Consider the following 21,736-nt stretch of genomic DNA (forward strand, 5'->3'; position numbering starts at 1 on the left):
ACAGAGACCTTCTTAAAATAGGTGCTTGTTTAAATATTCATGCTGCTTCTAATTTTATTTTTTGCAACTGAATTTACAGATATTTTAATATAATCTCTAATTAAACAAATTATCAACAGGAGGCTGCATTTCTTGTCTATATAGGATCATCTGAATATGCTATATTACAAGTATTTTTATTTTTTATTTTGGCTTGAACTACAGTTCGGAGATTCTGCTAAAATCCTGCATGGAGATTCTGCTAAGATGAATTTTCATATTCTAGTATTCTTACAGGATGTTAATATGAGAGCAAGGTCTCCAAAGCTGATCTTAAAGGTGAAACAGGTTCATATGGCAGGAGTTTTTAAGGTAACCTTGTCCTAAGCTGTTTAAGGCTCTATTATATGGAGGGTGAAAAAGGGAAAAGGGGATGATTTCATTTCTAAGTTCCCTACATAGTGCAGAGAAGGGAGGCGTTGTTTTCTTTGAAAAGAAAAACAAACTCATGTGTACATGCTGTCTCCAGCTGTGATGCCTGTGTCTAGGTTACTAGAAGTTCTTAGGTATTCATGCAAGGCAATACCTTCTCTGCAGTTTTCTTTTCTTTTTTTCTTATTTCCAGAGCCCACTTGTATTGGAAAGATCACCCTGTGCTACAGGTGACCAAACTGATGCTGAATTAAGCTATTCTTTTTAACTGATACTCTGTTTTCAGACTGCATTTTTATTTTAGCATTTTTTCTTATCCTTATCTTTGTTAAAGATCTCCCACAATGGTTTCCTTCCAGGATTAAAATCTGGACCAGATGTTACTAAAGCAATAGGTGAATTGTCAGGGCACAACCTATTTCTGTCTGGCTTGGTCTCTTAGTAAGTAAGCCATATTATATCATCCATCAATCTTTAATGGTCTGTTTCACTGCTTTAAAAGTTCAGATGTAACTCATTGCCATAATAAACTGTGGAGAGGGAATTGGGATAAAAGCTTGCTCTATTTCCGGAAATAATTTATGAAATGAATTATTATACTAGTCAGAATCTAGTTAAAACAATTTGTATAAGAGTTGATCATGGCTGAAATCCAAAAAGTTACTTTAGCCATGCCCAGAAGGTCTAAGGTATACCCAGAGAGTTTTTAAAATTTATGCCATATTGCAACTGTTTTTAGGGCTCCAATGTATTTGAAGAAGATACTTGCAATGCAGTATGATAGAGGGGAGTGAAATGGAAATTAAAGAAATGGAAGGCCAAATTTATATTTGATATACAGCACTATAGCTATATAATTTTTTAGATCATGTACAATATCTGCCAAACCCTGGCTTAAGTCTACATTAGTCATTTGGAGATGCTTGTATGAGGTGGCTTTATGGTACTTTGGTCTCTTCCTGAAAAACGTTTTTTCCACTTTCTCAACTTGTTTCATCTATATAAATTGCTGCAGGCTGGAAAATAACATGTATTAAGAATATTTATGTCTACAGTGAACAGTTCTTACCATATTTTAATATAGTAAATGTTGCTATAGAAAACCTCCTTTCTACTAGCTTGAACACAAAAAAAGTAAATTTAATTTTTCCTTATAATTGGGAGTCAAAAGGCTAGTTCACACATTGACCAGTTGCTGGTGATATGAATGTGCAGTGTTAATTAGGGAATTACGTTCTGTGCAGAGAAGTGAAGACTAAAAAGAAGTGCATTGTGTTAATTATTTTCCCAGTAGACTACAAATATTTGACTTGAAATATTTGAGAGGGGAAATTAAAGTGCATTTAATATGATCCAAGAAAAAAATGCAAGTACTGAAAACTGCTGACACACTAAGAATACAATTGTATGCATATGTAGACCAAATAAGTCCTGTAGCTTTCATGCTGGATGGAGGATGCTGGGAGTTGTAGTACTTGTTTCTGTGTGTGCACAGGTTTGCACCCTAATATATATTAGCAACCCAAACCACTCTGCATGATACATCAATAATCACTCCTCTACAGCCTTAAACTGCAATTTATTATTATTATTATTATTATTATTATTACATTTCTATGCCGCCCCTTGCCGAAACCTCGGGGCGGCTTACAACACAATAAAATACATTGAAACACAATAGAACATAATAAATTACCATTAAATACAAAAAATACACTGAGTTACAAATATAAAATTAAAATTATCAGTATAAAATAAGTAAATAAATAATATAGGAGGAGAAAAGAGAAGGAAGAAGAAGTTGCCCTGGCCAGATCATATATTTTAACAATTAAAATGAAGTTTAAATAAAAAGGTCTTTACCTGGCGCCGAAAAACCAGTAACGACGGTGCCAGGCGGACCTCTTTGGGGAGTGAATTCCATAGGTTGGGCGCCACCGCAGAGAAAGCCCTCCTCCGAGTACCTACCCTCCTAATTTCTTTCATGGAGGGTTCCCGGAGAAGGGACTCTCCCGCAGATCTCAAGGGGCGGTTGGGCATATACGGACGTAAGCGCTCGTTCAGGTAGCCAGGACCCAAGCCGTTTAGGGCTTTATAGGTCATAATCAACACCTTGAATTGGGTCCGGGCTTCAATGGGAGGCCAGTGAAGCTGACGGAGGACTGGAGTCATGTGAGCATAACGCCCCGTCCCCGTCAGCAACCTGGCAGCTCTATTTTGCACCAGTTGAAGTGTTCGGACCGTCTTCAGGGGAAGCCCCACGTAAAGCGCGTTACAGAAGTCTAGGCGGGAAGTCACCAGCGCGTGTGTCACCGTCGCCAGGCAGTCGTACTCCAGGTAGGGGCGCAGCTGATTAATCAGCCGAAGCTGAAGGAAGGCGCTCCTCGCCACCGCTGTCACCTGAGCTGATACTATACCTGATACTATATTTGCAGTTGGCATCAATTCATTGTTACTAATGAACATAAGAAACTGGGGAAAATGTCCACAGAAAAATAGAACATTAGTACATTTTTCTGCCACAGTTCCTTTCAGCATGCGTGAGTTGTGCTGATCACTGAATCAGCAGAGAAAAGCTTCTCAGAAAAGTCCCTGTTGCAGCCACCTTCTTCCCAGGATGTCGAAATCAGACACAATCTTATTCTGCGGTATGATCAAGAATGCAAAGGCTATCTCTGGCTAATAAAGTGTTCCATTTCCTCTAGAGTTCTCCCAAGATGCAACTGGTTCACCAAAAGGGCTTGCTGCAAAGCAGCCAGCATGACATCATTTAGGTCTTTGGCCCCCAGAAGTTCTGGCTTGCTAAGCATTCTGTAGCATTTCAGTAATGGATCACTTCTGGCAGCTTGCCATGTGGGAGGGAGAGACTTCCACTGGGGCTGGAAAAGCCTATATTTCTTTGTTTTTGCTTTCCCTTTATACAGCCTCTATTTTGAGCGTATTCTCATGAGACTCTAATCAGATTTTTGGAAAATACTTACAGAAGACTGATTTTATTTAAAGCTCAAGCAGTAAAACAAAACTTATGGAAATAAGAGCCTGCAGTACACTTTAATCCATAGGAAAAGAACAGGAAAGAGCAAAATAGAAATCTTTCTTGCGAAAGTGATAATTATAACTCCCTAATTTGGGCTTCCTAAATGGTATCTTTGCTAGGGTTGTAGCAGGCCAGAAGCAGATCTTCACCAGTTATCATGAGATGCTCTTTCCTTCGAATGGGAATTAATGCAGAGAGGAGAGCAAGAGGGAGAGTGCACAGGCATGGTCTGGCAAATTGCATTAGTGCATGGAATCACTAATGGCTAGCACCAAATGACACTTTGCATTTATATGTAAAAGTGGGGAGTCTTGCACCTTTTATGTACCTCCTTTTTATGCTGCCCATTAGCCATGGCTTTCGGGTGGTTAACAAAAGTTAAGGAAAATTTAAACCACACACAGGCATGTGCATATAAGATAAAATTAACTTAAAACAACAAAACTGCAATAGCAATAGAAACTATTGCATAGAAACAATGAAAGAACAGGAAAAGAAAAAGTTATAGCAGCTTGATTACAACAGGACTGGTGAGAAATGTGGTGGTGCAACAGCAGAAAGAGGTGGAGAAATGTGGGGTTTGGCTGGGAAGAAGAGCTGCTGCTCCAAGGCATAAGGGGATGGGGGTGTATAGGCCAGGAAAAAAGTCAGATCCAAGGGCTCATGAAGGAGACAAAAGTTTGGCCAGGTAAAAGGGCCTGGACTATATACTGCATTGCAGCTGTCATACCCAAGAAGAAAACTCATTTTCCAGCTGTAAAGAAGTATGAAATCTAGTGGTGTTCATTGGTTCAGCATCTACACAGATGACGATCCTTCTGTAAGTGAAAACACTCCAGTGGAGTTTCTCCTGATGTCAAGGAGAGAATGAAGTAGAGCCTCCATTGAGAGTTTCTTGTTTCTTTTCTGTCCTTGTTTGAGGTGAAAGTGATATGTAAAGGTGAGCTTATCACATAGACCCCGTGAAAGTTTGAGGTTGGATGGAATTAATTTTGCCAACAGAGGCTAGACATGTCAACAGCTACCACAGATAACCTTGGAGTATCTCCCGGTACTTCAGCTGTGAAAGAACAGTGGCCAGAGGCTGTCATTTGCAAATCATGACTGCTGTGACCTCACAGGACATAATCAAGGCCTGCACTGCTCTCTTCAAGCCTGCATTCCTCTCCATCCTTGGACACTCATCCTCCTGACTTGCATCCCTTGAATGGTCATTTTACCAGCACAAAAAGGACCTGCATGCTTTACTGTGGAGGTGGGCAGAAGGTAGTACTCCAGATGTTTTATAGCTCACTTCCCAGAACCCCTTGTCAGCATGGCCAAAGTTCAGGAATGCTGGAAGCTATGAAGATCTATGCCCTGTCCAATTGATTGATTACATTCTAGCCTGCCCCATTAGCTATACATCTCCCTGGATGGATTACAACTCTATATATACATACATGTGTACACACACACACACACACACACACACACACAAAATATACATTTACTAAACGCATGTGTCCGTGTTTCCTGGAAACAATGTGCACTGTTTGGCTGCCTGTATATTGACTTGTGATGTTAAGTGTCCACTAATAAATTCTTTTTTCAGAGAGTACAGGGAGAAGTTTTACGCAGGATAAAGAGATTAGTACATGCCTTTGTGAGTCAGATTGCTGGTTAATAGTCCAGGATGACCAGTTGATGATTCATTAGTGCCCTCAGGACTGATTTGGAGATGGTCTCAATCATCAAGAAAGAACTTTATGTGTTTGAATTAGCATACCCATCAGGACTTGTAGCTAGCAGTGCCCTTTGAGCTGAATAGAGGGGACAGGTATTTGGCAAGGAGAAACTGCAATCTCTGGTGGGAAAGAGTTGGAGGAAGAAAGCAGAAAGTATCTAGCAGGAATTGCCTTTAGCCGGTGGAAAAGCGGGGTGGGGGGGGTTCTCCAAGTAGTTCTTTAGGGACTTAACTCTGCTTATGCTCTGCTTGTGTATTTGAAATATAGCAAATAGTGACTAGATTCACATGGCATGGTAGTACTGACACTTTTCATCACTCAAGGAAGTGAATTGGTGTTATCATGGGAACAAGGTTGGTTGTCACAAATACATCCAGCAAAGCTGGGGCTAAGGGGATGATACCACGAACTTGGATACAAAATTCCCATTTCTGAGGAGGCCGGGAAGCAAAGACAGCAAAACTCCAAGGGGTGATACAGTCATTGCAGGGCATGGCCAACTGCCAATACTAATAGCCTATGATCTTTAAATGTTTACCAGAGTCTAGCAGACTCTGCAAGCGGGTGGGAACCAGCTGACACAAGAAATTTCCCTGAGGAGGCTTTTGCTGAAGTGGTTCTAGCCTCTGCTTGCTGTTGGATGGAGAATCTGCTCAATGAAACCAGTGCACCCAGACCCTTGGGACCCTTGCGTGGAGATAAACTGAGCCTAGGGAATGGAAGCCAAACTGAGATGCCTAAGCGGAGTATTATCTGTCTGTTCCCATGATGAGGAACTGAGTTTGCAATATAAATAGTGCAATGCTATAAATGTGCAGCCCTACATATGTTTAGGCAGAGAAAATCCTAGAACTCTCAGCATTCCTCAGGCTAGCCATGCTGGCGGTTGCCCCCAAAGAATACTAAAGGGCTAATTATAGGTATGGCTTGTGTATGAAAGGATCAACTTAGCAATAATTTAAGGCGCTATGTTTATCAAAGTGAAGGTTCATACTGCAAATCGTTTGCTTAGCTTTAAGAGGGCATTGAGGGCAGAACCTCTGGAGGCCTCTTTGAGCCAGGGGCAAAGCATCAACCCAACCCCCTCCTCACACTTACACCAATGAGTGATCATACAGCCTGTGACTGATGGGCACTACTTTTTAAAAACTTTCCTCAGGTGAGGCCAGGAAGTATCATCCTTAATTTGATTTGACCTCAGATGTGCTTAATTGCCTTTTTTTTTTTTTTTTTTACAAACTCCAAGCAGCTTACATTATTCTCTTCCTGCTGTTCTCCATCTTATTCCCACAACATCCCTGTGAGGTGGGTTGGGTTGAGAGTCCATGACTGGCCCAAAGTCACCCAGTTGGCTCCATGGCTGTGTGCGGACTAGAACCCGGATCCCCTGAGTCCCATACCTGTGTTCTTAACCACTACACTATAATGGCTATATAACCCTATGTTATCCCATAGTCAAATCTTATTCCTGTTGTCCTGTTGTGTTTTCTGCCTTTGCTCTGGCATCTTGTGAATTGGCAAGAGTGACTGTAAAGGGGCCTTCATGACATCTATCAGCTTTGTCCCAGCCCTACCCCATGTTCCCTTTTGAGCCCAAATAGTTTGCTCTTGAAAATTTGGGCAGCCTTTAGTGCTTAATCTTTTAGCAGATTAATAATTTCACCTTAACTCCTCATGCTGTTGTGTTTGGCTCAATTGTCTATAGATTGCTTTGCTCTGCAGCCTTAGGGTACCGTTTAGATGGAAGTCTCCTGTCTTGCCCACTTTATTCATGGATATGGTTGTCCCTTTGTGGAAATGTTTCATGCATGGTGATTTGCCCTTCAGTTCTTGTACCTGAATTAATGACTGCCCAAGTAAAGGGCATCCTCTCTAGAATGTGGTATAGTGGTTGGACTTGAGTTGTTGGTTGGTCCCCACTTGAGTGGCTGGTCCCCTCTCACTGGGTGGCTTTGGGCCAGACACTGATTCATAACCTCACCTACCTCACAACGTTGCTGTAAAGATAAAATGGAGATGGGGAGGACCATGCAGCTCACTTGGGTTCCTTGTAAGAGGAAGAAAGTCAGGATATAATGTAATAATAACTCAATACTGGGACCTTTGACGTGACTTACCTGATATTTGAAGCTGATATGAACTGAATTCTCTAAATTATCTACAATTTTTCTTACAGGTATACATTATCAAGGTCACTTGGTCCAGTGGCTCCACAGAGGCCATTTATCGACGATACAGCAAGTTCTTTGACCTGCAGGTAAGATTTTTGCTATGCTCTTGTTGCTTTTCTGAGTTTTCCATTCTGGTGAGCCATGTCATTATTCAATTTTGATTTCATTGTTGGGCAAGAGTTTTATAATTCTACACGAGTGTTCTGTGCAATTGGAAAAGCTCTGCAACATCCAGCCAGTGAGGCAGAGACTTGAAGGAGTGTGGACTGGTTGGGCTAGCATGAATGCTATGTAGTAGTAATTGCCTTTGTTACCACATCACACCCTTCCAGCTTTTTGAGGTTAAAGTACTTCATAACTAATCCTCTGTTCCCATTATGTTGGGCCAGCCTTCTCCAGCCTGATGTAGAAGTGAATGCCTATGGAGGGATGAATGGACACTAAGATTAAAAGCCCCCTCCATATAAATGCCTGTTTTGTCCAATCAAACGCTTACTGCAGGAGTGATAGTATTAAACCTTTACTGGAATTGGGTTGGGTTTTATTGTTCCTGTTGCCTGTTTGTGTCTTCAGTTTGTTTTTTAAGCATGGCTTTAATTGCGGGTTTTAATTGGTATTTTTATGGCTTGATTTCACTATTGTCAGTTGCTTTGGCTGAAGAGGAAAAGTAGAAATGTAGGGAATAAAAGAACAGCCATGAAGATATTTCACAGCTTTGCTGAGCTGCTCTGTGTTGTCCATGTTCAGTCTGCATAAGCATCCTTTAAATCACAACCATCTCATTCTGGAGGAGGAGGACTTGCTTTCTCAGAAAAAAATTATAAGTCAAGTCAAAGTGCTCTTATGCTTGAATTGTGTTGGCTGTAAGAGATCTTATAGGGCGTAACCAGCTTATTTTGGTCTGCCACAGAGAAGACTAGAATATAGTCTGTATCTCCTCCAACATCTCCACATGCGTTCTGTGGAATGTACAGGTCCAACAGCCATTTGCTGCTAGTAGTAAGGACAGGGACAGGGTTGTACTCTAAAAGCAGAAGTATAATGCCTGTTTTACACATAGTAAAAAGCCACCACGAATACATTTCTCTATGTGGTTTCTCATAACGGTAATGACTGCCACTTAGAAGAGCAGGTATATACCATAGCTTTTTATTACATATGAACCCAGCATTTAGGGTTGTTGGGGGTCGCTGACAAACCAACCCTGAAACAGCCCATGAGTCCTGGGAGGCCTGTTATCTACCTCAACAACCCTTCCTCAGCAGGTTTGCATGTTAGAAGCTATTTTCAGGGTGGATCAGTAAAGATAAGGTAGATCCGTACAATTTGTTGAAGGATCACTTTTTTAAAAATCTCAGGCTTAACCCAGAACCATCCTTTATGTTGCTGTTTGAGATTTTGAGCCAAAAATTTATGTCGTGTGTCTGCAGGCTTCCTCTGTATTCTGGAAGCTGCAAGGCGTCCTGTCCCCATGTTGTGCTAACGTGCTTGTCTGATTTCCTTTAGAAAACTTATATCCCTTTCTCTCAAAAATGAACTCCAGCTCACAAAATAAAGCACCTGATCTATAAGAAGATAAAGCATCAACAAGTAGGGCACAACAATAAAACAGCAGTCATGTCAGGAACAATGATGTAATAAGCTAAAAGCATACTTAATTAAGTAGCCAGAACAACAGTTTGTCAAACAATTGTGTCATTTTCAAGCTAATTTCAGGTATTTGTCTTTTGTGTATGCCATAAGGGGGTCACCTTGCAGTTCAATAGTAAAAAAGAGCTGTATGATAGGATAGCTGTTCCAGTGCTCTTTTAAAAGTCTAGTGCTGCTTCAGATATAGCTTTACTGTTGTTGAATGAGTGTTGTGGTGTTGTTAGTCGCAAAGTCGTGTCTGACCCATTGCGACCCCATGGACAACATTCCTCCAGGCCTTCCTGTCCTCCACCATCCTCCGGAGTCCACTCAAGCTCACACCAACTGCTTCAGTGACTCCATCCAGCCGCCTCATCCTCTGCCGTCCCCTTCTTCTTTTGCCATCTATTGTTCCCAGCATTAGGCTCTTCTCCAGGGAGTCCTTCCTTCTCATTAGGTGGCCAAAGTATTTGAGTTTCATCTTCAGTATCTGGCCTTCTAAAGAGCAGTAAGGGTCGATCTCCTCTAGGACTGACCAGTTTGATCGCCTTGCAGTCCAAGGGACTCGCAGGAGTCTCCTCCAGCACCACAATTCAAAGGCCTCAATCCTTTGGCGCTCAGCCTTCCTTATGGACCAGCTTTCACAACCATGCATTGCAACTGGGAAAACCATAGCCTTGAGTATACGCACTTTTGTTGGCAGGGTGATGTCTCTGCTTTTTAGTATGCTGTCTAGATTTGCCATAGCTTTCCTCCCAAGGAGCAAGCGTCTTTTAATTTTTTGGTTGCAGTCACCATCTGTGGTAATCTTGGAGCCCAGGAAAATAAAATCTGTCACTACCTCTATTTCTTCTCCATCTGTTTGCCAGGAAGTGATAGGACTGGATGCAAATGAGTGTAGGATGAGATATTTGAGGGAAATTGAGAAACTGTGATGTTGAAATGTTAATTTCTTATTTTTGGCACTTAACAACTTTTGACCCTGGCTGAACATTGTCAAAATGTATGCTGGATTAGAGTTGTTGGTGCTACCAAATGATTCAGAAGTTGTCAGCTACACTTTAAAGTAGAAAACAGTTTGCACCAGTACTCTGGATTTCATTTTCAAATTTATACCACATGGATTATATTTATTTTAATTGTACCTATCAAAGGAAGCCTTTGAAACCTTTGCTTATGGTGAGTGGAACTCCTTTCTGGCTTTTTTAGTTATCAGATGTATATTCCACTTTGTCTTTACATTAACTCAAAGCAGCTTACATAATTCTCCTCTTGCTGCTTTCAGTCTTACCCAGTAACAACAACCCTGTGAGGTAGGTTGGGCTGAGAGTCTGTGACTGGCCCAAAGTCACCCAGTTGGCTCCATGGCTGAGCGGGGACTAGAACCCAGATGAGTCCCAGTCCCGTGTCCTTAACCACTGCATCACACTGGCATACCAATGGATTCAACTCACATCTGCGACCCTGAGGGTCATATTCAGTATTTAGGAATTGTTCTTTTTCTGCAAAGCCTTTCATCTAGTTTGAACTCCTTTCTCTAGTTTAGCTTTGAACAATGATTCTAATTAATTATTTTGTCAATAATAGATAGTATAGAGTTCCTTCAATTAATTGGATAGCGTTTTGGCAACATTGTGTGTTTATAGAAATAATGAACCATAATGTTTCAGTGTCTTGTCTATCTGCAGTATGAATGTACCTCATTTTAATTGCTGCATATATGCTCAATGGCTTTATGATTTTCATAAAATCTGCTGGTAGGTCTAGCTGGTAGGAGGTCCTGCTGGTAGGTGGTTCGAACTCCTGGGTAGGTGACTTGCACCTTGTCCTGGATGGGGTTGCACTCCCTCTAAAGGACAGGGACCACAGCTTGGGAGTGCTCCTCGACCCGGAGCTGACTTTGGAAGCTCAAGTGTCGGCGGTGGCGAGGAGCACTTTCCATCAGCTTCGGCTGATCCATCAGCTGCGTCCCTACCTGGAGGACGACTGCCTAGCAACAGTGATGCATGCATTGGTTACTTCCCGGTTGGATTTCTGTAAAGCGCTCTATGTGGGGCTGCCCTTGAAGACAGTCCGGATACTTCAGATGGTGCAAAATAGAGCAGCCAGGTCGCTGGCGAGGACTGGGCGTTATTCTCGTATAACCCCAGTCCTCTACCAGCTTCCATGGCTTTCCATCGAAGTCCGGGCCCAATTCAAGGTGCTGGTAATTACTTATAAAGCCCTTAACGGCTTGGGACCCGGATACCTGAAGGAACGCCTGCGGCCATATTTGCCCTTCCGCCCCTTGAGATCAGCAGCAGGGGCTCTCCTCCGGGAGCCTTCCATGAGAGATATCAGGAAGCAAAGTATCCGGAGGAGGGCTTTCTCTGTGGTGGCACCCCATCTGTGGAATGCACTCCCCAGAGAGGTTCGCCTGGCGCCGTCCTTATTTGTTTTTCGGCGCCAGGCCAAGATATTTTTATTCAAACAGTATTTTAATAATCTTTAATATTTATAGTTCTAATTATGCAGCCGGTGTGTTTCCAAGTTTTAATTGTAATTCTATTCGTTTTATTTATTTGTTGTTGTGAGCCATCCCGAGGCTGTGTAGCAATGGGGATGGCATATAAAAACTTTAAATAAATAAATAAATAAATAAATACATCTAGAGTTAATCATTCTTTTTCAGAAGGATTGCATGGGTGCTTCTGATGAACAAAACCACAATGGATGGTATGGTCTGATGTGAAAGTAGTGAGAGGGAGAAAAGAGGAGTGCTGCTGAAGATAGTTTAAGAAACATCTTGGGGAAAGGATTCCAGCATGAAGTAGATTTTGGACCGTTGGCCAAAACAGCATAGAAGAAATCTATTTAGTTCTGGACATACACTGGAGAATGCATTTCCAAAGGGAGGTGCGCCAAGGGAACAAGCTCTGGTTTATGAGCCAGAACGCAAACTTGGCCAGTAGACACGGGCAGCTCTGCATAGATGAGAAAGCAAAATTTGGAAAGAGAGCACCTGCCGCAATTGTTTCCAAACCCTCATGGTCTTGGTATCTGAATCTGTAGAGGGCTAGGAAATCCCAGAGCTAGGGCATGGCTTCTTGGTTATGTCTTGGAACAGACTTCTTACAAAGAATACTTGGTAAGTTACAAAGAATACTTGGTAAGTTCATGGATCAGCTTGAGAATTGGAAAGTTAATACTATGGGTGATTCTGAACTAGATTTATTTTCTGCTTTCTGACTCTAGCTAATATAGATCTTTCTCATTGCTTTTAGCATGTAATGAGACAATCAGATGTGTCACTTACTCTGTTCCTCTGCAAAGGAATTAAGATTGGATTCCTGAGTTGTTCAGAGGAGCTGCGATCTGGAAACTGATTACAACTTGAATTGTTTCTGCAGCCTTAGAGTTATCTTGCTATTAGTCTTAGTGGTTGACTTGTGTAGGAAAGATAAAGAAATGACATAGGCATTGTCCTTGATTAGCCTAGCCTGTAGTGACCTATATATACTCAAACTTCTGTTGGATCAAAATTTAGTTTTGGTTTGGTAAATGTGGTGGAATTAAGCTGTTCAGCATTGTTCCATGGGGTTATAACTGCAAATCAGCAAAAATGAATGGCTGAGCAGCTTGATTCTGTCATTTTATGTTTCACATAACTAAAAGGGCCCCTCTTCTGTGGCAGATCAGACCCAGCCATTTCTTCTATCGTGATGCTGGCTTTAGGTGACTGGATGGGGTTACACTACCTGCCAGAGTCTCATTTATATCGTCCAATCATCCTGGTTGAGTTCTTCTTTTTTGGACCCCTTGTGCTGTTTGAGAAGTAGCAGAGAATTGTGGTGAAGTGGTGGAGCTCTGAGCCAAGAAGTCTCTGGCTCAAATTTGATCTCTTTCATGAACTCACTACTTGTATTTGGTTACTTTGGTGACTTGCCTCTTCTCAGCCCCTGTACCCAGCTGAAATTTGGAGACAAATTAGTATAAGTGTCTTGGAGCCAAACTGAACATTATTTTGTGCATGTAGCTAATGTTGCCTGGGCCTTGCTTGCTTTAAATTAAGCACAGAGCTTTGGAAATGGACCAGGAGTCTAGCATGGAGGAGGAGTGAAGTTTAACTGCCCCCCCCCTCTGTTTGCAGCCCAGGCTATTCTACCCCATGCTCACAATTTTAATAGCCAAACAGATCCATTTGCTTTATTGGATTAATTTTTGACAATTAAGATTTCAAGCATGCCTATCCATGCTTTGGATTGAAGCCACAGTGTGATGCTGCATGCTATGATTCCAAGTTGGAAAAAAGACATAACAGCCAGCTGTGTCTACAAAATAATGTATAGTTTGTATTTTACTTGCAAGAATTAAAGAGAATATTGTAAATGAAATGGTTTGAATATTCTCAAGTGTTACATAAATACCAGAATGGGTAACAACTGTTAAAACAACTACAATAAAAAGCAAGAAAATATAGTAAGTAAATATAAAATAAAAATGAAACAATGAGCCACAAGAGTTATCGCTGCCGCAGTTATCGCTGCAGCTTAATGAAAAGTCAATAACATTGGCAGTATTTTATTTATTTATTGTATTTAAATACTGCCCCAATAGCCCAAAGTGTTCTCTGGACAGTAGTTGTATGACTTTTCTCTGGACAGTAGTTGCGTGTCTTGTGGGGAGGACGCTTCTAGCAGCCCTGTTTTGTGTGTCCATCCAATGGCGTTCTCTTAATGAAGGGACAATGAGAAGGGCAAGGCCTGTGAATCTGTGGGCATCTCAAAATAATGTGCAGCTTCCCAAGCCTCCCTTTCTCCCGGATTTCCCAGCGTGCTTAATTGTGTGGAGGGCCTCCATGGATACAGGAGACTCTCCTCCTCAGTCTGCCGCCCTCCTTGAATACAGGAGCATCGATGCAGAGGGATGGGGCTGGAGTGCTCCCTCTCCTGGAAGGTTCATTGAACTCAGTAATAAGAACTGAGCAGAGCTAGCACAGAGTTCACATGCTGATGGATGCTCATAGCATTGCCACCTTGAGCTTGGACATAGAGAGACCTTCTCGTGGGTGCTGTGTTTTTGCAGCCCGGAGAAGAAGCCTCTCTTGGATGGCCCACGATTCTTCATGTGGTTGGTGGTAAAGGAATGTTTGGAGCTCTTGGCCGAGGGTAATATACTTAGAAGCCTTTATTTGTGCTTATCTGTTTCCCACTGCCTGTATTAATAGGCTGAGTATTACAGATGTTAGCTGTGGCTTTTCTGCAGTGATTGTTGCAACATCAGCGGTCCCTCATAGAGATCACACTATGGAGAGCACTTATAGGTTGCTTTAAAAATGGCTGTATTTGCATGTCATGCCAAACCATAGTCCCATTTGATGTGAACAGACTGGGATGAGCTGCACTGAGCTTTGACCCCCCCCCCCATTTTCTTCCTTCTGTGTGGTTGGGAAGAGTAGTTTTGAAACTTCTGCTTTTGCTTAATGCAATTGGACATTTTATCCAACTGATGTTGTATTTAAAATTAACTAGTTAATTAAGGAATATGGTAGTGGGGTAAAAAACCCAGTGGATTTTCTTGATTTATCTCTGTGGATTCTCTCCTCTCATCTCATTGCTGGCACTGATTCAATCTAATGTAAACTGAGCCAGCATGTGAAGTTCCACTTTTAAACTGGCTTGCAATTTGTTTTTGTTTTTTTAAGCACAAGAAATTTGTGCAAAAATTGCATATCTCCTCTGTACTTTGTGTAAATTTGGGCAGTTTGCATAAATTTGAGTATAAATTTGAGTAAATGGCAGAGCAGAGACTAAATTTTCATAAATCCAGAACAAATGTTATAACATTGAAGCTGGCTGTGGTAGAGTTCCTATAGAGTGAGAGGAGAATACTTTCATATAGAACAAGAATAACAGTGCTAAGTAACAGTTGAGTTGATTCATATGTATTCACCTACCATTCACTGTGCATACATTAAACAGTTATGTACATGCATGCATAAACCATACCTGCATATAGGCAAAAAAGAAGAAGAATGCTGCCTTGGTTCCTATACTTTCCTTACATCTGCCTAGAGTAGATAAATAGCTGAGATCTTAATGGCCTGAATAGAAGGAACTTGCTAAATTGCAAGAATTTTTTCTGCCCAATAAAAATTAAAGATATCTGGCGGTAGCTGCCATTAATTTTTCTTACTCAGTATTTTTTGCTGTCCTCCTTCCATTTTCTTCAGTTGCATTCTGTCTTATATCAATGAGCCACAATTTCTTGGTATAGAAAAGCTCTGGATTAATGTGCCATCATAAATCCTGAGCATTCTATTCTCTCCTCGGTTATTTCATATGGAAGAATGGGTTTCATAGAACATATCTTTTTCCTATTAGATCATGCTGTGCTGTGCCAGACAATAAGTTGTAAGTGTCACTATTTTAGAAGTGAAGTGCTTTTGCCATCAAACTGGAGATGGTTCTATAATGTGCTATAGTGGTATTTTGGCTCTGATCAATTTGGCAGTTATGGTGGAAATTTTACCTGGCATGAACACTTGTAATTGTAAACCAAGTGGCTGCCTTATATTATGCTAAAGGTTTCCAACTGTAATGCACCCACAAGTCAAATTACTGGACAGGTTTGTTTGTTTGTTTTTTAAGGAAAACAGGCCTAGCATATACCATTGAAATTTTCTTTCTTTATATGCAGTGAAAAATGGATTGGAAATTCAACTGTTCGTCCTTAAAACTGTGGCTGAATTCCCTTTTGGCAGGACCTCTTGTCTGAAGTATCTACTAAATTTGAGAGAATATTGATCTGATTCAGATCAGTGTCTGTCTGTCGGGCTTGTATCATTCATATGGAATTTAGATATTTAATTCCACCTCATTGGGCATGGTTTGCTTAATGTTTTGACAAGTAAACTATGGCTGATATGAAACTCTGTAACAGTAGTGGCTGGTGGCCAATCTTACTGGTGGCAGGAAACAGGTTACAGGAGGTAGAGCCAAGACACCACTGGAGGCAGGGCTAACTACATCCAGAGTTAAGGTTGGAGGATTACTGAATGATTTTTAAATTGGCAAGGCTGTGCACACAGTAGCTTTTAAAAACATTACTTTGCAAAACGCAGAGTTTAGTGCAGAGGAGCATTACAAGGCATTAAAGTTGTCATGGCTGTGCACAGAAGCAGATTTTCAACATTTTACAGGGTGCGATCAAGAAGCACAGGTAGAAATTTTACCTCACATGAGCACTTGTAATCCAAATTATGGTTAGAAGAACTTGGCAAGGCAAAAACAGGCCAGTTAGAATTTCTAAAAAATTCACAGTCTTGTAGCCCAGAAGCTTGTTCATGTTACAGTTGCCATTAAACCAAATCAGGGAAGCCCTACTTGGCATGTGGAAGTGAGACTGACCCAAAATCATAATCAGCACTTACTAGTTGATCCAAGATAAAAATCAGCTTGTAGGTCCAAGTCCACCACAGAAACATTTTCTTGACAATTTTAAAAACTGGCTTTCCCCATAGATTCAATTTAGGATGAGTGAATCAATCAAAATGTATTTGATAAGGCATTATGGCACACATCTGTAATGACCATGGCTGTAGAAAGAATCCTATCCATTTTAATATGCTCAGCACCTAATGCCATCATCCATTTAAGAGAAGATCCAGACAAGAAGATTCCAAACATAACCAAGGTAAAAAAGCCAGGAGAAATATCAACAACCTCAGATACGCAGATGATACCACTCTAATAAATGAAGAGGAACTAAAGAGCCTCTTGATGTGGGTGAAAGAGGAGAGTGCAAAAGTTGGCTTGAAACTCAACATTAAGAAAACTAAGATCATGGCATCCAGTCCTATCACTTCCTGGTAAACAGAAGGGAAGAAATGAAAGCAGTGACATATTTTATTTTCTTGGGCTCCAAGATCACCACAGACGACGAATGCAGCCAGGAAATTAAAAGACGCTTGCTCCTTGGGAGAAAAGCTATGACAAATCTGGACAGCATACTAAAAAGCAGAGATGTCATCCTGCTGACAAAAGTGCGTATAGTCGATGGCTTTCCCAGTTGTAATGTATGGCTGTGAGAGTTGGACCATTAGGAAGACTGAGTGCTGAAGAAATGAGGCCTTTGAATTGTGGTGTTGGAGTCAAGATGCTTGAGGGTCCCTTGGACTGCAAAGGGGTCAAACCAGTCTAGATCTGAAGGACAGATACTGATGCTGAAGCTCAAATACTTCGGCCACCTAATGAGAAGGAAGGGCTCATTGGAAAATACCCTGCTGCTGGGAATGATTGAAGGCACAACTTTGCAACTGAACAAGAACACAAACTCAGCTCTCTTATTGAACCTCAGATGCACCAATGGATTTTAAAAACATGCAACAATTTTCCTTGAGCCCAGACATACCAGTAAATTTTCAAAAAACATCAGTTACTGAACTGCAGACTTGTCACTTGCTTTTAAAACCAAGAGTATCTCATCCATTTTATAGGTGACCATAGAGCACCCGGGCCAATTTTGAAATGGATTGAAATTGCATATTTCAATCTGTTGAAAGTATTTATTTATTTGTAGCATTTTTCCTGTACATTAGCCAAAAAGTCTCACAAGATAGCTTAAAACTATGAAATTGGGCAGCACCCACAGGTTTACAATATAGAAGACATGACACAAAAGGAAAGCTGATTGGGAGAGAGGAGGAAACACAGAGCCAAGTTTTAACAGCCATATGGCATAGCAGATTCTTACAATATATTGCATGGTACATGCAAGAAAACAGTGCAAAAGAAATCAAGCAAACTTGCCATACAAGCTTTAACAAATTGGACTAATTTTGAACAAGGCAATTTCACCACTTACAGACCACAGGTACACTGAATGTAACAGACCTTCATGAGAGAAGCAAGCAGGTAAGAAAACCTACAACAGGCTGCAAACCTATACCCACGTACCAAGAGGATATTCTGTTGAACTCAGTGGGGCTTACTCATACCAGATTGCAATGTGGGAAAAAATTGGATCACAAAAGCCTTTCTTTCTTGAATTCATGATAAACTAGCTGCAGGAATAAATTGATTTCTCTATCTAAAGTAATTACCCTGGTAGGCAGAGATGCAGTATGATTCATTTTTCTCTTTCACAATCAGTAAGCCAATTTGATCAGCCAGGCATTTTCATCAAGTTGATTAACCCCAGTTGCTGGAGCGGGGAGGGTGGGGTGTGTGTGGGGGGGTGTTTTTGCATTGCAATCCTTTCTTCAATGTTCCTCTTCCACAGCAACCGCCACTACATTAATTTCTCTTTAAAGCATTCAGGCAAGAATTTTCAACCACCCCTAGGCAGCCATACTGTAGGTGCAGAAAAAGTGCATGCTTGCACACATGCAGAGAAACAGACTTTTTTTAAAACAAAACAGCTGTCCACCCACACATAGTCCAAAACATAGCAAAGCAACCACACCTAACCAGCCTTTCTTCTGAATTGCTCCACTTTCCCCTTAACATCCTGAATTGTGTATTTGGCTGGCTCTTGAGCCCTCACCTTGTTCTTTGTTTTTTTTTAAATAAAGTTCTCTCTTAGCCTCTAGTTTGAGCTTCTCCCCATCTCCTCTCTATCCTTTTCTTTGCTTCTAAAATAAAATCAGGTGCTCATCTGCAAGCAAGGTGAGTCATAGTCGGAGACAGTTCCTGTCTAGTTCCTGCTCCTTTCCTCCTTGGAGGCAAATAACAATCCGCTACTGTGACTGCACTAGCTGAGGCTCCCAGGCTGTTTCCTTTTGCCCTACTTTCCTTCTAATTGGTGAGTTTGCTCCCATGAGGTCTCATGACCATGAGAAAGGCACTCTTGGCAACAACCTTAGTAGGCCCCGCTTGGCGCAGTGCACTGCCGTAGCTCCCCTGCCAATGCATTTGGGCCAGTGGAGCCTTGGTTCTTCAAGGCACCCTCTGGAAGAGTGGCCATTTTAGGCTGCTGAGGCTCCTTTGATCAGTGTGTAGTTAGGATGTGTATGCAGTTAGCAAAGGGAAGTAAGTGTCCAGCCTTCCCTGGAGAGCTCAGCAGCTTCCCTGCATAGTCGTACCACCCTAGCAAGAAGCTAATTAATGTCATGTGGAAGCTGCAGGGGTTGTGAGGGGGCTTGACCTAGAATGATCTTTTACTAACGCTGCCTCTGCTGTATAGATATTCCCAAACGGCTGAATGCTGTCTGAATTAATTGCCTAATAATCGCTTTAGTCATTGGCATGTGATCAATTATAATTAGAAGGCAACACCACGCATTAACACTTCTGTTTGTCATAGGCATGCATCCCTTTGAGTGACCACAGTGTGGTAGGATGCTTCTGCCTTTCCATATCCACCTTCCTAACCCTTCTATATGTACTGTCCGTGGAGTCTGGTAGAGAAAAGATTTGAATTGTGTGTGTGCGTTTGTTATAGACATTTCTATTCTGTGCTCTAGTAGAAATTCTCAGTGTGGTTTTTCCCCCCTTGGAGCACCAACTGTAGCGTGCTCCAGGTGCCAATTAAAACCCCTTCTTTGCGCCCAGTCCTTGCCTCCATTAATATGCTGTCCAATTAGTTCATCGTGGTACTGTATTGGCTTTCACCATTTTTATTAATGTTTTATATAAATGTTTTAGTAAGTATTAAACATTTTGATGCATTTGACACGTATTTAATGCCTTTTATTTTCTTGTAAACCACTTAAATGTATAGTTTAATATGGCCAATATATGCATTTATTAATTAAATAAATAAAAGAAAATAGTTGGTTTGGGCCAAAGTCCAGTCTGATGATTTGAAGAAAGAAAATTTACTATTTTTTAGTACCTCCAATCAAAAGAACAAAACTCAGGATGTGTGCAAGTTAAGAATCTACATACAGGTCAAATAAGAAAGTTCTTCAGAGGAATTTGTGGAAGCATGAAATCAAAAGCTGTTGCAGAGCTCCATTACCTCACAATAGCCCATCAATGGCAAAGTTCCAATCTGAAGTCTTATAAGATGACGGGAATTAATGGGTGAACACAGCCTGTTCCATGTGGCATCCTAACCTTGGTGCACATGCTGTCCTTGACTTTCCAGTGGACTTCCAAATGTCTTTGCATATGCTAGTCCCTGGATTCATGAAATGTGGGAAATGGTAAATAGCATTTTTCTTCCTCCAAGAAGCTCACAGCAGTCTTCCCTGTATCACAACAACTGTGTGAATGAACTAGGCTGAGAAGGAGTGTAACTGGCCCAGTGTCACCTACTGAGCTGCATGGCTGAGTTGAACCCCGAATGTGGCTCTTCCCATCCATACTCATGTGTTTCGGCCACAGCATAAAAGTGTTTCCTCCCGTCTTTTGAAAAATCTTTGATAATCTGAGCAGCGTAGATTGATCTGTCTCCCTTTCATCGAAGCTTGGACACTACTTCATCTCTGTAGGAACACTCAAATTAAAACTAGGGTAAGATGCACCAAGTTCTCCTGCATAGCCTCAAAGAGCACAGTAACAGAGATGGATTTTTATGCACATGAATTCTCATCTGGATGCTCTGACATCTTTAGCAATGTAACTTTAAGACTGTAAGGTTTTTCTTTTTCATTGTTTGCGAGTTCTGCCTGCAGATTTTATTAAAATTATATTTGACCTGTTATTAAAAATCAAATTAAATTCCAAGATTTTATTCTTTATTTCTTTCATATTTTAGCTCAAACATTGCCTTGTCTTCCTTGATAATACCTGATACTATTATTTAAGAAGTCATTACAATACCCCCCAAAACTTTACAGCAAAGTGATAATCTGGTTGTGGTACTGCTGCCTGGTTGTGTTTACCTACTGCTTAGTCCAGATTTTTGAGATTTCTTAGGCAAGACACTCTCGGGGGGGGGGTCACTCTGCAAGTGGACCTTCTTATTTGTGGTCTCTATGCATCACACAGGTGGACTTTAGCACCAGTGCAAGGTCTAGATTGGAAGGAAACTTCTACAGCTTAGTGTCACAGAAAGGGCGGGAGCCCTTGGCCCTCTTCTGGCTCCCAGATATAAGAGCCCCCCCCCCCCCGCCCGTTCCGTCAGTTTCCCTTCAACCGCACATTGCCAAGATAGGAAGTCGCTTCTCTCCGACAAGCTCCTAGGCCCTTGCTGGCATGGAGACCTTTGGTGGGTGCCCCACCTTGCTCACCCATAGTGCTGAGCCTGCCCTCAGCCTAGTGTACATGTAAGTAGTCTTCTCGCTATTTGTTTTGCAGTGGCTTGTATAAGGCAGGTAATCCCCTAAATGATAATCCTACAGTGATATTTAAATACTGATAGTTAATTTGCTTATCCTGGCATTTTGAAGCAGCTGTATCTTAAAACTCTTTTTTGTTGGTTTCTGCTGTTCTGTCCTGGCTTGTTATAATCTAGTTAAAAGCTGGCTCCTTGGTCTTGATCCCATTTATAGCTTTCCTGCACTTGGCAGCTAAGCAGAGTTCTCATTCTGTCAAGTGCACTGGTTGCCAAAGTAGGCCGGCCAGCCAGTTTTGGAACTGGTGTTGAGAGGCACACTTTCTGCTGATTTTACATCGTGCCGTGAATGGCTGCCCATCTGATTTTTACCTTTTGGAAATTATTTCAGAAATTCCTTCATAAATTGCTGTGTGAACCAACGAATGCATCGCTGAGCAATTTGCACATAAGAGAAATTCATCAGAGGCACATGGCTTTGGGGCACTGGTTTTTAATCCAAGATCATAAATTTCAAGTGAACATGAAGGGAGGCTGAGATCCAGCTCTCAGCACATTAT

At 41.4% G+C, this 21,736-nt stretch overlaps 1 protein-coding gene across 1 annotated transcript in view; it reads left to right on the forward strand.

Annotated features, from left to right (window-relative positions):
• Window positions 1-21,736, forward strand: part of SH3PXD2B (SH3 and PX domains 2B) — a 131,641-nt gene that overhangs the window by 12,829 nt on the left and 97,076 nt on the right. Inside the window, exon 2 of the mRNA XM_044454660.1 lies at window positions 7,352-7,432. Coding sequence (XP_044310595.1) covers window positions 7,352-7,432 — 81 coding nt within the window. The remainder of the gene's footprint in view (window positions 1-7,351; window positions 7,433-21,736) is intronic.

The sequence above is a fragment of the Varanus komodoensis genome, unplaced genomic scaffold (genome assembly GCF_004798865.1).
Source record: "Varanus komodoensis strain SLA01 unplaced genomic scaffold, ASM479886v1 scaffold7_3, whole genome shotgun sequence".
Taxonomy (NCBI): domain Eukaryota; kingdom Metazoa; phylum Chordata; class Lepidosauria; order Squamata; family Varanidae; genus Varanus; species Varanus komodoensis.